Raw genomic sequence first — 16,516 nt, 5'->3', positions numbered from 1 at the left:
AAGGCCATTATTTCAAGAGCAGAAGATGTGGCTGACTTCCTAACATAGAGAAACAGTCACAGAGAGTTAGACAATATGAGGAGACCGAGGAATGTATCCCAGATGATAGAACAGGACCAAATCACAGCAAGAGACCTAAACAAAATGGAGATAAGTAATATGACTGATAAGAGAATTTAAATAATGGTTAAAAAGATACTGGACTTGAGAAAAGAGTGGAAGACCTCAGCAAGACCCTTAACAAAGAGATAGAAAACATAAAAAAAGAACCAAATCAGAGATGAACTCAATAACTGAAATAAAGAATACACTATATGGGGCGCCTGGGTGACTAAGTTGAGTGTTCAACTCGTTATTTCAGCTCAGGTTATGATCTCATGGGTCGTGGGATTGAGCCCCATGTTGGGCTCCATGCTTAGTGGGGGAGTTTGTTTGGGTTTCTCTCCTCTGCCCCTTCTGCCCTCTCTCTCCTCTGGAATAAATAAATCTTTAAAAAAAAAAAAAAGAAGGAAAAGAAAAGAAACTATATAGAATAAATAGACTAGAGGACGTGGAAGGACGCATCAGCAACCTGGAGGACAGAGTAATGGAAAGCAATCAAGCTGAACAGGAGAGAGAAAAATATAATAAAAAATGAAAATAGACTTAGGGAATTCATTAACACCGTCAAGTGTAATAATATTTGTATTACAGGGATTGTAGAAGGAGGAGAGAGAGAAAAGAGAGTAGAAAATTTATTTGAAGAAATAATAGTGAAAACTTACCAAATTGGGGAAAGAAACAGAAATCCAGATCCCGAAAGCACAGAGAACCCACAACAAAATCAACCCAAGGAGGTCCACAAAAGGCACATAGTAATTAAAATGGCAGAAAGTAGTGATAGAGAATTTTAAAAGCAGCAAGAAAAAAGAAAACAGTTACATAGAAGGGAAACCACATAACGCTACCAGCTGACTTTTCAGTAGAAACTTTGCAGGCCAGAAGGGAGTGGCATGATATATTCAAAGTCCTGAAAGAAAAAACCTGCAGCCACGAATACGCTATCCAGCTAGGCTATCATTCAAAATAGAAGGAGAGATAAAGAGTTTTTCCCAGACAAACAAAAGTTAATTCATGACCACTAAACCAGTCCTACAAGAAATATCAAAGGGTACTAAGTTGAAAAGAAAGACCATAAGCAGGAGTAAGGAAAATATGAAGCACAAAAGCAATAAAATTAAGTATATCTATAAAAATCAGCCAAAGGATCCACACAATAAAGAGATGTAAAGTATGACACCATATGCCTAAAATGCGGTGGGTGTGGGGGGAAGGAGTAGAGAATGGGCTCAAACGTAAGTGACCATCAACTTAATATAGACTGCTATGTGCATAAGATGTTGTATATAAACGTAATGGTAATCACAAAGCAAAAACTGGTAATAGATATGCAGAGAATAAAGAGAAAGGAATCCAAGTATATCACTAAAGAAAGTCAACAAATTGTGAGAGCAAAAGAAGAACTGCAAAAACAACCATGAAACAAGTAACAAAATAGCAATAAATACATACCTATCAAAAATTACTTCCAATATAAATGGACTAAATGCTCTAATCAAAAGATATAGGGTGACAAAGTAGATAAAAAAAGCAAGACCCATCTGTATGCTACCTATAAGAGACTCATTTCAGACCTACAGATACATGCAGATGAAAAGTGATGGGTTGCAAAAGCTGTTATCATGCAAATCAAAATGAAAAGAAAGCTGAGGTAGCAATACTTAGACAAAATAGACTTTAAAACTAAGGCTGTAACAAGAGACAAAGAAGAACACTATATATCATTATAAAGGGAACAGTTCAACAAGGCTTAGTAATTGTGGCAATTGTAAATATGTATGCACCCAACATGGCAGCACCCAGACACATAAAACAGCTAAAAACAAACATAAAGGAAATAATTGATAGTAATATAATAATAGTAGGGACTTCAACACTCCACTTACATCAATGGACAGTTCATCTAAACAGAAAATAACAAGGAAACAGTGGCTGTGAAGGACACATTGGACCAGATAGATCTAACAGATACATTCGGAACATTACATCCTAACACAGTAGAATACACCTTTTTTTCAAGAGCAGATGGTTACATTCTCCATAATAGATCACATATTAGGCTACAAAACAAGTCTCAACAAACTCAAAAAGGTCAAAGTCCTACAATGTCCTTTCCAACCACAACACTATGAAACTAGAAATCAGCCATAAGAAAAAAATCTGGAAAGACTACAAATATATGGAGGTTAAACAACATGCTACTAAAATGAAATAAAAAAGGAAATAAAAAGGTATATGGAGACAAATGTAAATGAAAAGACAGTGGTCCAAAACTTTTAGGAAGCAGCAAAAGCAAGTCTAAGAAGAAAGAGGCCTACTTCAAGAAGCAAGGAAAACCTCAAATAACCCTCCTACAGTAGCTAGGAAAAGAAGAACAAACAAAACCCAAAACCAATGGAAGGAAGGAAATAATAAATAGAGCAGAAATAAATGAAATATAAACTAAAAAAGACCCCAATAGAACAAATCAATGAAACCAGGAGCTGGTTCTTTGAAAAGATCAAGATTGATAAACCTTTAACCTGACTCCTCACCAGAAAGAGAGGACTCAGATAAACAAAATCAGAAATGAAAGAGGAGCAATAACAACTGAAACCACAGAAATACGAGGTATAGTTATAAGAGAATATTTTGAAAAATTATATGCCAACAAATTGGACAACCTAGAAGAAATGGATAAATTCCTAGAAACCTGTTACTCACCAAAACTGAAATAAGAAGAAATAGAAAATTTGAACATACTGATTACCAGGAATGAAATTAAGTCAGTAATCAAAACCTCCTAACACAAAAGTTGAGGACTAGACGTTTTTAGAGATGAATTCTACCAAGCATTTAAAGAGGAGTCAATACTTATTCTTCTGCAAACTATTCCAAAAAATAGAAGACAAAGAAAGAAAAGCTTCCAGATTCATTCTGTGAGGCCAGCACTACCCTGATACCAAAACCAGTTAAAGACTCCACTAAAAAAGAGAACTGCAGGCCAGTATCTCTAATGAATGTAGTTGCAAAAATCCTCAACAAAATACTATCAAACCAAATCCAACAATACATTTTAAAAAATCACTCACCACCACAAGCAGGATTTATTCCTGGGATGCAAGATTGGTTCAATAGTCATAAATTAATGCGATATGTCACATCAACAAGAGAAAGGATAAAAACCACATGATCATTTCAATAGATGGAGAAGAAGCTTTTGACAAAGTACAACATCCATTCATGATAAAAACTCTCAACAAAGTAGCTTTAGAGGGAACATACTTCAACATAGTAAAGGCCATATATGAAAAACCCACAGCATACATCATCCTCAATGAGGAAAAGGTGAGAGCTTTTCTCCTAAGCTCAGGAACAAGACAGGGATATCCATTCTCACCACTTTCATTCAGCATAGTACTGGAAGTCCTAATCACAGCAGTCAGACAACAAAAAGAAATAAAGGCATCCAAATTGGCAAGGAAGAAATAAAACTTCCACTATTTGCAGATGACATGATACTGTGTACAGAAAGCCCTAAAGACTCCACCAAAAACCTACTAGAACTGGTAAATGAATTCAGTAAGGTCACAGTATACAAAACCAATGTATAGAAATGCAACGGATTTCTATACATTGATACTGAAGCAGCAGAAAGAGAAAATAAGAAAATAGTCCCATATATAATTGCACCAAAGTATAAAATACCTAGGAATAAACTTAACCAAAGAGGTAAAAAACCTGTACTCTGAAAACTGTGAAACATTGATGAAGGAAATGGAAGACAACACTAACACATGGGAAGATATTCCATGCTCGTGGATTGGAAGAACAAATACTCTGAAAGTGTCCGTACAGCCAAAGTAATGTATAGATTTAATGCAATCCCTATGAAAATAGCCATAGTATTTTTCAGAGTTAGAACAAATAATTCTAAAATTTGTATGGAACATAGAAGACCCTGAATAGCCAAAGTGATCTTGAAAAAGAACAAAACTAGAGATTTCAAGGTATAGTACAAAGCTGTAGTAATCCAAACAGTATGGTACTGGCATAAAAAATAGACGCATAGATCAATGAACAGAATAAAAAACCCAGAAACAAACCCACAATTACACCATCAATTAATCTTCTTTTTTTTTTTAAACATTTTATTTATTTATTTGATAGAGATAGAGACAGCCAGCGAGAGAGGGAACGCAAGCAGGGGGAGTGGGAGAGGAAGAAGCAGGCTCATAGCAGAAGAGCCTGATGTGGGGCTCGATCCCAGAACGCCGGGATCACGCCCTGAGCCGAAGGCAGATGCTCAACCACTGTGCCACCCAGGCGCCCCCATCAATTAATCTTCTACAAGGGAGGCAAGAATATGCAGTGGGGAAAAAGACAGTCTGTTTAACAAATGCTGTTGGGAAAACCGGAGAGCTATGTGCAAAAGAGTGTACTTTCGTAGACCACTTTCTTAAACCATACACAAAAATAAATTCAGAATTGACTTAAGACCTGCATGTGAGACCTGAAACCTTAAAAATCCTGAAGAGAGCACAGACAGTAATTTCTCTGACATCAGCTGTAACAACATTTTTCTAGATATGTCTCCTGAGGCAAGGGAAACAAAAGCAAAAATAAACTATTGGGACCACATTAAAATAAAAAGCTTCTGCACAGCATAGGAAGCAATCAACAAAACAAGAAGAGAACTAGTGAATAGGAGAAGATATTTGCAAATGACATATCTGATTTAGGGTTAGTATTCAAAGTATATGAAGAACTTCTACAACTCAACATGAAAAAAACAATCCAATTTAAAAAAGGGCAGGAGACATGAATAGACATTTCTCCAAGGAAGACATACAGATTGTCAAAAGACACATAAAAGATAGCACCACTCATCATCAGGGAAACACAAATCAAAACTACAATGAGATATCACCTCATACCTGTCAGAATAGCTACAGTCAAAAACAACAGGTGTTCGTGAGGATGTAGAGAGAAAGGAACCCTTGTGTGCTGTTGGTGGGAAAGCAAACTGGTGCAGCCACTGTGGAAAACAGTATGGAGGTTCCTGAAAAAATAGAACTACCAAATGATTCAGTAATTTAGTTATCCAACTATTTACCCAAAGAATGTGAAAACACTAGTTTGAAAAGATACATGCAGTCTTATGTTTAATGCAGCATTAAGTAGACAAATTATGGAAGCAGCCCAAGTGTCTATGGATAGATGAATGGATAAAGAAGGTGTGATACACACACACACACACACACACACACACACACACATACACACACACACAGAGGAATATTATTCAGCCATGAAAAGAATGAAATCTTGCCATTTCCCACAATGTAAATGGAGCTAGAGAGTATTATGCTGAGTGAAATAAGTCAGAGAAAGACAGTACCATATGATTTCACTCATATGTGGAATTTAAGAAACACACAAATGAACAAAGAAAAAAGAGACAAAAAACAGACTCTTAACTATAAAGAACAAACTGCTGGTTACCAGAGAGGAGGTGAGTTGGGGGATGGGTAAAATAGGGGAAGGGGATTAAGAGTACACTTATCATGAAGAACACTGAGTAATGTATAGAATTGTTGAATCATGATATTGCACACCTGAAACTAAAATAACAATGTCTGTTAACTATACTGGAATTAAAATTTAAGAAAAGAGAAAAAAGAATAACGAAAAGATGTTCAGCTTCAGTAGTCAGCAACATGCATTTTAAAACTACGATGAGATATTATTTATATCAGATGGTTAATATTTAGAAAGTCAGATAGTACTAAGTGTTAATGATTTCCTAGCGGTGTAACAGGTATCGCTGTGTACTGTTGGTGAAAATACAAGTTAATACAATTTCTTGGAGAGTAATTAGTGAATTTGAAGGTATACCTATTGTATGGCCTACTATTTCTGTTTCTAGGCCCATGCCTTGCGGAAACTCTTGCATAGGGATATCAGAGTATAACTAGCAGCATTGTTCATAATAGTAAGAAAAACAAAACAACTGCACTGTTCATCACTTTGGGAATGGATTGAAACAATTGCTTTATATTTATACTGTAGTGAAAATTGAAGGGATTGAAAAAACTGGATTAACACTCATTGTTTAGTATGAGTCTCAAAAGGGTGTATTGAAAAGAATCAGTTATTAATAAATCGTATATGAATTTCAAAAGCATGCAAACTAAATGAAGTATCCCTATATGTAGCATACTATAATAAAAGCAAAGGGATTTTTTTTTAAAGATTTTTAATTTGACAGAGAGGACACAGTGAGAGAGGGAACACAAGCAGGGGGAGTGGGAGAGGGAGAAGCAGGCTTCCTGCTGTGCAGGGAGCCCGATGCGGGGCTTGATCCCAGGACCCCGGGATCATGACCTGAGCCGAAGGCGGACGCTTAATGACTGAGCCACCCATCCGCCCCAAAAGCAAGGGGATTTTAAACACAACATTTAGAATAGAAGTCATTCTTATTTTAGTGTGGAGGCAGTGGAATAGGATTGGGAACTTCAGAAGTACGTATAATCTTTTGTTGCTTAAGCTGGGTTCCCAGATTGTTACATCATTATTTTCATATTCATATATATTATATATAGTCTTTTGAAAGTTTGAAATATTTCATAGTAGTAAAATTAGAGTTATTTCTATCAAGCCTTTCTTAATCGGGTACTCTACTGTTTCATAGCATTGATGTCGGTAGACTTTCCCTGTTTCTAACATAAAGACCTGAATTGATTTCTTCAGACTATCGCATGCCTTTCTTTTGTTTTATGGTTTTATGTTTCACAAAATACATGTTTAAACATAGTTTCTGAAGCATCATTGTTACCAATTTGCTATCCTTGGTAGGAAAGAATTTTGAATTGTTAGAAAACTCTTGCAGCAAGAATTCTTTGTTGGTTTTCAGCTGTTACTTGGTGTCGGTGGTATAAATTTGTAAATGAAAATATTCTTCTCTACACACATATATGAAAAGCTTGGCTTTTCTCCCCTTTATCAATAGGCAAGTGAAAGACCAGAATAAGAAGGTAGCAAATCTGAAGCACAAGGAACAGGTGGAAAAGAAGAAGAGTGCACAGATGCTTGAGGAGGCTCGACGAAGGGAGGACAATCTCAATGACAGCTCCCAGCAACTACAGGTTAGAACACGAGGACAGTCTGAAAGGATCGGGTGAAGAGATTTGATCCATAATTGCATGTTGTTTTCCTCTTCATCTTTATCCTCCTCTTTTTTCTCTTTCTAACCCTGCTTGCTGCCTTCCTCTGAGACCAACTGTTTAGCAATAAAGGAATGGCTTTAAATAGAAAAGGCAAGTTTTATTCCACAGCTTTGTGAGGATCCACCTCAGCATAGGAGGAAGTTCACCTTGCTTCAAGTTGATCGCATTTAATTGGTAAGTTCAATGTCAGTTTAATGAGTGGGTTCTCTTAAGCTTCAGGTGGTCAGTGTTACCGTTTGCCGTTTTCTTTCATTAAAGTGCGTTGCTAAACTTGGTTTGTGTCTAACTTCCTTCTGTGTTTTTCATTCTCCTTTCCCTTTTAACCTGCCTTTTCCTTTTTGCCCTCTCCCTCTTTCTTTCCCTCCTTTTTAAACATTCAATTTAGAGAACATATTTCACAGTCATAGGATGTATAACCTATACTTTTTCACTTCAGCGGAGTGATAATTGATGTGTAAACCTAATTATTCACAAATTAGGGTGAAATTAGACTCCGTAACAGTAGGAGTAGTGATGATATGAGAAGTGCCCATCTGTGTTCAGTACTTGGCCCTAGGCCCAGGTCATTCATGGTTTCTAACCTTTACAGTGATCCTGTGGGACAGATGGTTTTATACACATTTTATAGATAAGGAAACAGACTCAGAGAAATTGAATTATTTGCCTAAATGCACACAGTTTTCAAAGTGGCTCAGCCACGATTTTAACTGAGACTTTCTGGATCTCTAGCCTGTCGGAATGAAGGTTTAAATTTTAGAGAAGAATATCATAAACTTTGCTAGAAACCTCTGAAACTTCTGCTAAGGCTGCTAAGCCATTGCCACTTCATTTTTTTCTCGTTACAACTTCGAATTGGGTAAGAGAGTGTGTCACAGTTGCATTGTCATGAAATCTTTACTGGAGAGGTTTAGAGGAGTTATTACTATGGAAGCCATTTTTAGGCTTTACCACAAACCCATTTCAGACATGTTTTTAATTTCTTTTTTCATTCATCTTTTATATAAATTTTATTGATTATAAAATGCATAGTCCTTATAGGAATAGTAGACATTTTCTCAAATGCAGCACCTTTTGATAAAGCAGCATACCAGTTTTCCCTCCTTCTTGCCAACAATAGTCAATACTGTCAATTTTCTCTTCCTCCTTTTTTTTAAAATGCCATTCTGTTGGATGGAAAATATTTAATTTTTGTTTTAATATATATTTCTCTGATTACCAAGTGAGGCTAAGTATTATTCATGTCTTAAATTTTTATTTGTTAATGTAAATCAAATGTTATGTCTCCTCCATGTTGGCCTTTTCCCCAAGCATTTTTTGGTTCGTTTATTCCTGTTTTAGGAACATATAAATATTTATCTACAAATATTTTTAAGTTGTTCTGGGCTTTCATTTTTTACCTATATATTTTTTTAAAGATTTTATTTATTTGAGAGAGAGACAGACAGAGTACACACAAGCTGGGGGAAGGGGCAGAGAGAGAGGAGAAGCAGACTCCCTTTTCAGCAGGGAGCCTGATGCAGGGCTCCACCGTGGTATCGTGCACTGAGCCGAAGGCATAAGCTTTACTGACTGAGCCACCCAGGTGCCTCTTACCTTTAATTTTTAATTTAAATTATTTTAGGGTATTTTGTGTTGTGAGGGTCTTATTTTTCTTCATTGCTAACAATTACACTAGGTCATTGATAGGAAATTATTTCATTGCTCACAAGTTTGAATTGGCATCTTTATATTTTATGAAATTATTTAACAGGCTACTTCTAGGATTTCATTCAACCTCCTTTGTTGAACTAGGATCACATCGTTTTTAATTACAGAAAATATTTATTTTACAGAACATTTACAGAATATATTTATTTATGTTACCTCCTTAACTGTTTCATTTGTCTTTTGCCCTCTGTCCCTTTAATGTTTTCTGTTACTCGTCTATCTGTGTAAACTGTGAAAGGTGCCCTTTTAATCTTTTGTCAGTTTTTATGTTAACGTCAAAAGATCCTTCACATGTAATCTCCTATTTCCTCTTCATATAATATAAGAAGTCAGATTATTTATTTATATATTACATAGAAAACTAATTTAGAGTAAATGAATGATTTTTCCAAGGTGTCTCAGTAAGTGATAGGTATAAAAGTTATGACAAATGATAGTTCATGGCCATATGCAAGATACACATGTATGTAATTTATTGAAATATAGTGAAAAGATCATAGGATTACAAATAGAATACTTTGCATCTGATCTCAGCTCTTTACTAACTCTGCCACTTACTTCTTAACCATTTTATTGCAAATAACAACCTAGTGGTAGTCCGTATCCCTAGCACTCAGATTGTGATCTCTAAATAGGATTCCCCTCTAAAAGAAGCTAGAGATTCTTGGAAAAATGGCTAATCATAGAATTCATGGGAGTAGAATAGTAGAAAAGCAATTGATTTAGGATTTGTATTAACAATAGCTCTTAATACCTGAATCTTTTTGTGTTTTAAATTTCTGCATATATATTTGAGCCCATCTATTGATGTTTTTATGAAATAGGAAATGCAAATGGAAGGAATTATTTTAGTATTTCCATTATAGGCATAATAATTCTAGGATTATAATATATTTTCTATCTGTTAAAAAATACTTTAATGTTTTCAACTTTGATGAATAATGAATATTTAATCTTTATTAGATGCCACCTGCCTTCCAAAGATTAATTCTGTTGATCATGTTAATAAGCACATGGTATGGTTTGTGACAATTCAAACCTGCGTTAAAACAAGAAGGTTCATTCTCACGTTTTGTTATTCAGTGACTGACTGCCAGCTATGGTAGTTTATTGGTGCCTTCACTCTTCCTAGCAGAAGTTACAATTTGCCACAAGGCAGTTGTACTGCTTTTTAAATTTGCCTTTCTTTATTCTGAAAGATAAATATATTTTTAAAAATACGTAATGAAACACATACGTATACACACAATGTAAATAATACGTACAGAGTGATCATCTCAAGAAATGAGAAGATTACTGACATCCCAGAAATCACATGTGTATTCCTTCCTGATCATTATTTCCTCCCTTCCTCCAGAGGAAATTATTATTTTGACTTTTATTGTTCTTTGCAACCTGTGTATATATTAAAAGTATAGCTTAGTTTTGTTTATTTTTATGTTATATAAATGAAGTCATCATATTTATTCTTTTGTGACTTCTTTAGTTCAACATCATGTGTGAGGTTTGTTCATGATTGTTGTGTGTAACATTTGCACATTTGTTGTCCTTGCTGTACCTTTGTTTTAGATCAAAATTCCATGTTTTATCTTGAAAGTGTTTTGAAAAAATAACTTCATTTCTTCCCAATTTTTTATTTGAATATTCATTTGGAACTGAAAGTACTCCTTTTTTGGCAGAACATGAGTTTGGACATAAGTTATTACTTTACTCATTGTTCTTGGCTCAACACATTAAGAATGTTCTAAAAAGATTAAACAAATTCCTTACATATTAAATGAAAATGGTACCTGAAAATGGAGGGAACCTAGGAATCCTGCAACTGTAAACATGGTTATTGTTTACTGTGGCCTTAGTTATGAGTGTCCTTTCTTAAGATATGACATTGCCATACAGTTGTATTCTGTTTGTACCTTTGTTTTGGACAGTTATAACTGATATATATTAACTAGTCTCAAATTTTTTGGTTTTAGAAGCCCTTTTATACTCTTAAAAATTAGTAAAGTCTCAAAGAAGATGTTTTAATGTGGGTTATAATTATATACACATGCAGTTAACTTATTGACCTGGGTATCCATCATCTCATTGTATCTGAAGATACATCTCCAGCAATATAAACATACTTACATAAAAAGTTATTTGCAACGTTGTTGGTAAGTGTGAACTATTGGACAACCTAATTGCCCATAGATAGGAGAGTGCTTGAATCTTCTATGGTACATCCACACATTGGAGACTTGACAGCTTTAAAAAAGAGAGGAAGATCTCTAATGGACTGATACAGAGTGATTTCCTGGACATTCCATTAAGTGGGGGGGAAGAAAAGCACAAAAACTATCTATAGTGTGCTAATCTTGGTATAAGAAGATACATATATATATCTGATCTTTTTTACAAAAGAAAACAGGAAGGGTAAACTAGAAAGTAAAGAGAACAGTTATCAATGGGAGTGGTGGGGAGAAGAGTGGAAAGAAGGAAATAGGATTGGGGTGGTAGGCTTGAGGAGAACCTTCCCTTAGCACAGCACTTTAGAAAATAGCTCTGACTCGCCAAACCATAGTAATATATCACATACTCTAAAACCTAAGTAAGCAAAACCAATTAAAATGCGTTGGGGGAAACCAAAAGAGAATACAAACACTAACAAGTGAACCTGTCTCATAAACAATAAAAACACCCTCAAAGGGGTGAGGAAGAAGGGAACTAAACCTAAGTTGCTTTGGAAAACATTTTCTTGACTGAATGCCATTAAGCTAAAGACAAAAAGAACTGTATATAAATGTTATAATCTAGTAATAAATGTGTTTCTTACAAAGGTTAGGCTAGCCATTCTGAAAGCACTTGATATGTATACTAGAATTCAAATAAATATTGATAATGAGGGCTGAGGTTTTCATTGTTCAAGAAAGAATTTATGAATAAGTAAAGTGGGAAGGCTTAAATGAGCCCTGTGGTGTTGAACTGGAATCAGAGATATTAGTATGAAGTCATGGTATATAATTTATATGCAGATAGTTGTATTTAATTTATATGCAGATAGAAATATTGGTTGGTATGTGTATATGTATGGGGTTATTATACATGCTTGTATTTCGTAACTGTCCATTAAGAGGGCTTAGAAGCAATAAGCATACCTAACACCCAGATTTTGGTTGCTATACACCTTTATCCAGTGAAATGGACCAAGACATCTTGGAGAAGTGGTTGATTCCAGGGCTGGGATAGGGAAAATAAACAGTGAGCCTGGATAACTTTGTGGTTCCAGAAAACAGTGGAAATTGTGGAGAGAACATAGGAGCCAACATAGAGGAGTACCTGATATCTCCTGCTAAAACAATTTGAGTAAAAAAAGAAATAACGATAATATTTTAAGCTGTGGAATGAAATAAATATTCATGAGTCCATACTGATATAAATAATCAAATGCATAAGTAAGTGCGGGAGTAAGGACAGCTCTTTCCTAAAGAAGATTTCTAATTACTAAGTGTAAAAGGAAATAGATTTTAAATAATCACCATGAAGCAAACACCTCAGTATATAATAATTGTTGCAGACAAGATCCATTGATGGTTGTGAAAATTAGTGAGTGAATATTTAAAGAATAAGATTGGCATAGTCTCAATATATTCCTGGAGATGTTTATTAATTATAAAGAGAAGACTGTAACTGTTCAGTGAACAGTCCTAGCAGACACTACCTTAACAAAATGATCAAGGTTAACATTACCAGTAGTCAAGTAGATTGAGAAGGAGACAATATCATTTCTTTGTTGCTCTTTCTCCAAAATGTAAAATCTTATTCCAGTCATGAGAAAATACCAGACAAATCCAAATTCTGGGACACTTTATAAAATAACTGTGCAGTATACTTTAAAAGTATCAAGATCATGAAAGACAAAGACTGAAGACTGTTATAGGTGGATTGGTGGGAGCTTAGAAGAAATGTTAATTAAATGAAATGTGAAATCCTGGATTAAATCCTGAAACAGATACTGGACATTAGGGAAAAACTGTTGAAATTAGAATAAGGTCTTTAGTTTGGTAAAAAGTATCATACCAATGTCAGTTTCATAATTTTGATCATTGTCACTGTGGTTATGTAGGATCTTAACATGAGAGGAGATTTGGTGGAGGGGTATATGGGAAATGTACTAATTTTGCAACTTCTCTGTATGTTTATAATTAGTTCGGAATAAAAATTTATTTAAAATTGTCATTGACTCTCTTTTCTCAGCACTTTTAATTACCTATTTCACTTTCCCATCCTCTTGAAATAAGTGAGCTATGAATTTTAAAAACCTCTTACCTCCACTCTTAATGATACAAGATAGGTATTTTAGGCTTTTTTTCAAATACCATTTCTAAGTTTGCAATGCAGGTATTACTGTATTTTCCGTATTGTTTGATATCCTAAAGGCTTACTTTAATGTAGAATTTAGTTGAACAAGTTGATTGTTCTGAAAATTCGACCCAAATCGTAAAGCCATGATACAATAATATGGCTCTTTTGTTAGAGTTGATGTACCTTGACTAGTCTGTATCCCTCTAAGATACTAGGCTTAATTTTTACTCATTTTCCTTGATGTCTTTCACTTATTCAATATAAATTTATCAAATGCTTTCTAAGTGTAAAGATCTGTTGCTAGAGTTGGTTATAGTAGTGAAAAGGCATATTTCCTGCCCTTCTGGAGAAGGGGAAGACAATATACCATAATGATAAAACTAAGCAAGTAATAAATAGAAATTATGGCAAATTAATTTGGGGGACTTGAGTTTAAAAATCATACTGAACTCCATAAGAATCAGTGATACCATCTCAAAGTAAAATATTAACAGAAGAACATGGAGTTAGAGTTGAGTCCTTAAGGTCCTCAGTAGGTAGAGATGTGGTTGGGTAGGAGAAGGTGGTGTTTGAAAGGAAACAAATGAAAAGACCAGTTGAGGTGGGAGAGAAAAAGGAGAGTATGGCATTATAGAAGGAAAGAGAGAAGATTGTCTCCAGAGAAGGAGTAAGTATTTCATGTTAATGTTGCTGAGAGGCTGAGGAGGACAACGTAGTTGAGTGGTGTGATCCAGTGTATTCAAAATGGTCAGGAGCAGTGATCTCCCTGGGTTAAGGTAGATAGATGTCTTCCATTATAGCCTGTTGACCTTGGAGATAGTTAGATAGTCCTATATTGATACAGACACTTGCCTTGGACAATTTTTCTGTCACACACTCGCCAAAATTCACTGTCCTTCACAAGGTCTTTCTTAGGTATATACGTGACTAATATTAAGACTTGATTATACAATGGTTATTTAAAGTGTTTCTAGCATGATCCATGCGTACATCTAAACTGTTTTACAATTCCAGTTGATATTCATGAAATAGGACATGAATGATAAAAGCAATGCGGCCCATATTGGCAATGAGCCTTTCCTATTATCATGTTTTTTAATTATAGTGCCTCGTCTCTTGATATTCAGCATTTAATTTTGCCGAACTTTCTGTTTTCCTTACTCAAGAACTTAGCTCTGTACTAAATTTAGTTCTGAGTTGTTTCATTAATAGTTTTTGTAAGCCATATTTTCTTTAATTGGCTAAATAAGATTTCAGGATAATCTGTAGTCCTCAGTAAACATTTATTGGGTGCCTGTTATGGAACTGTCACTGTGCTGAGTGCTCTGATGTGCTGGATATGTCAAAAGGAGTGCAGTTCATAAGTAATTGCTGTATAAAAAACAAACTAGGCAAATCCCAACAACAAGGGCCTCCTAAGTAAACATTATATGAAAGCATAATCTTAGCTGATTTGACTGATGGTGATGATTCGATTAGAAAAGCTATCTGTTGAAAGCCTGTCCATCTTCTAAGGTTCAGATCAAATGCTCCCTCCCTTCTGTGCAGCCTCACAGTTGGAATTAATCAGGCCCTCTTGTAATTCCATTAGACCTTGTTTCTGCTTTGATTTCAGAGCTTATTTTTGCTTACTTTGTATTATATACTAATAATTTGTGTGTTGTTTTCCTCATATATTTGAGTGTGAGAGCCAGGTTTTGGTACACTGTACATAGTCGCTTCTCTCTAAAAGGGTTTATTGATTTCAGTGGCATCAATAGATGTCCAGAACCTTCCTTATTCACAAGCATCTTAGCCTGGCCTTTGGAGTCTCCCATCAACCAAACCTTCAAGTATTTCTAACCTCATTTTTAAGTGAGATACTAGCGTAGCTACTGTATTTTAGAGAAGCTGATAGTGTTGGTGTTTCTTAAATATAGTTTATTGATTTTGTAATCTATGCTCTTTTTCTTACACAGAATCCTTTTTCTTTGGATTTCCAGCTTTACCACCTAAAGATTCTGGCTTGAAGTTAACCTTTGTTGATGATCTCTACACCTTGTTTTGTTAATGTCTTATTCTTTGTTCCTCAGTCTGTATGTTTAATTATACTTTATTGTTTTCTACTTTTTAATATTTTGTAATTGTTCCTGTGTGATTTAATCACTTTCCCTTCTCAACTAGTTTATATCTGCCTTAGGTTGGGGGCTGTTTTAAACATTTCTTTTCAGAAATACTGAAATACTGTTTTAGGTAGGTAGCCATTCATTAAGTGCAGCGGTAATCATTGTTATAAATAATAAAATAAAATTTAAAGGTTTAGTTACAAACTAAAAAAAAAGTCTGTGTGTGATGCTACAACATTTAGCATCCTCATATTCTCTAAAATTTCATAGATCACCCTTTAAGGACTTCACATATTTTAACAAAGGAAATGTCAGGTTTTCGGTTAGTTGAGGATATTTACCTTAAATATTTTTATTCTTTAAGCAGTAACACTCGCTTTATCTTTTGACACAACTACAAGTTTTAGTCATATTCTAATAAGACAAAGTAGACTGAAAGGGGGGGAAGCCCATATCAATAGTGGTTTAGTGCTTTGTTTTTATTTATAACAAAGAGAAGTATTTGAATTTAACCTTGAGAGAGGGTACTGTCACAGAGATTAATGGGGTTGCTGAAAGAACACTGCAGCTCTTGTGAGTCAGCTCTCCTGAGACCAATGAATATTAAGAATAAAGTTCAAAGAAAGTGAAAACAATAGAAGTAGAGATAGGGAAACTTTACATATATTTAGGCATATTCTCTTTTTAGATGAATTATCAGTAAAATGTTTGTGTTTTTCTTTAAAATTTGATTGGATTTGCTTTATCAGAAACAAAAATTCTTCCATTTTGGTAAGAGGTTTTTTTTTTTCCTTTATGAAACAAAGACTACTTATCTTTGGTTTTCACGTTGGCCATGGGGATAAAGAAAACCTTTAAAAAAATTAAGAGTGTCTGATATCTTTCTAGAAATAGTATGTGATGTGTCACCTGATTAGATACCTCTGATATATTAACGATGTTCTTGTAAAACTCAATTTTGGTTTCTTAACAGATATTCTCAACCTATTTGAAGATTTAATCCTATATCATTTCTTCCTTTTTAAATACTTTTTTTTTCTTGGTAAGACAGGTCTT

General features: G+C 34.6%; 1 protein-coding gene across 12 annotated transcripts in view; it reads left to right on the top strand.

Moving 5' to 3' along the window:
* The window catches only part of ERC1 (ELKS/RAB6-interacting/CAST family member 1), a 554,385-nt gene that overhangs the window by 233,629 nt on the left and 304,240 nt on the right, over positions 1-16,516 (top strand). For all 12 annotated transcript variants that reach the window (XM_087855512.1, XM_087855510.1, XM_087855513.1 and 9 more), the window contains one exon: positions 7,091-7,226. In XM_087855512.1, coding sequence (XP_087711638.1) covers positions 7,091-7,226 — 136 coding nt within the window. The remainder of the gene's footprint in view (positions 1-7,090; positions 7,227-16,516) is intronic.

This window comes from Ursus americanus, chromosome 25 (genome assembly GCF_024610735.1).
Source record: "Ursus americanus isolate L20-20 chromosome 25, mUrsAme1.1.p, whole genome shotgun sequence".
NCBI classification, from domain to species: Eukaryota; Metazoa; Chordata; class Mammalia; order Carnivora; family Ursidae; genus Ursus; species Ursus americanus.
The sequence above is the reverse complement of the archived record's forward strand: the minus strand, read 5'-3'. Positions and strand labels throughout refer to the sequence as shown.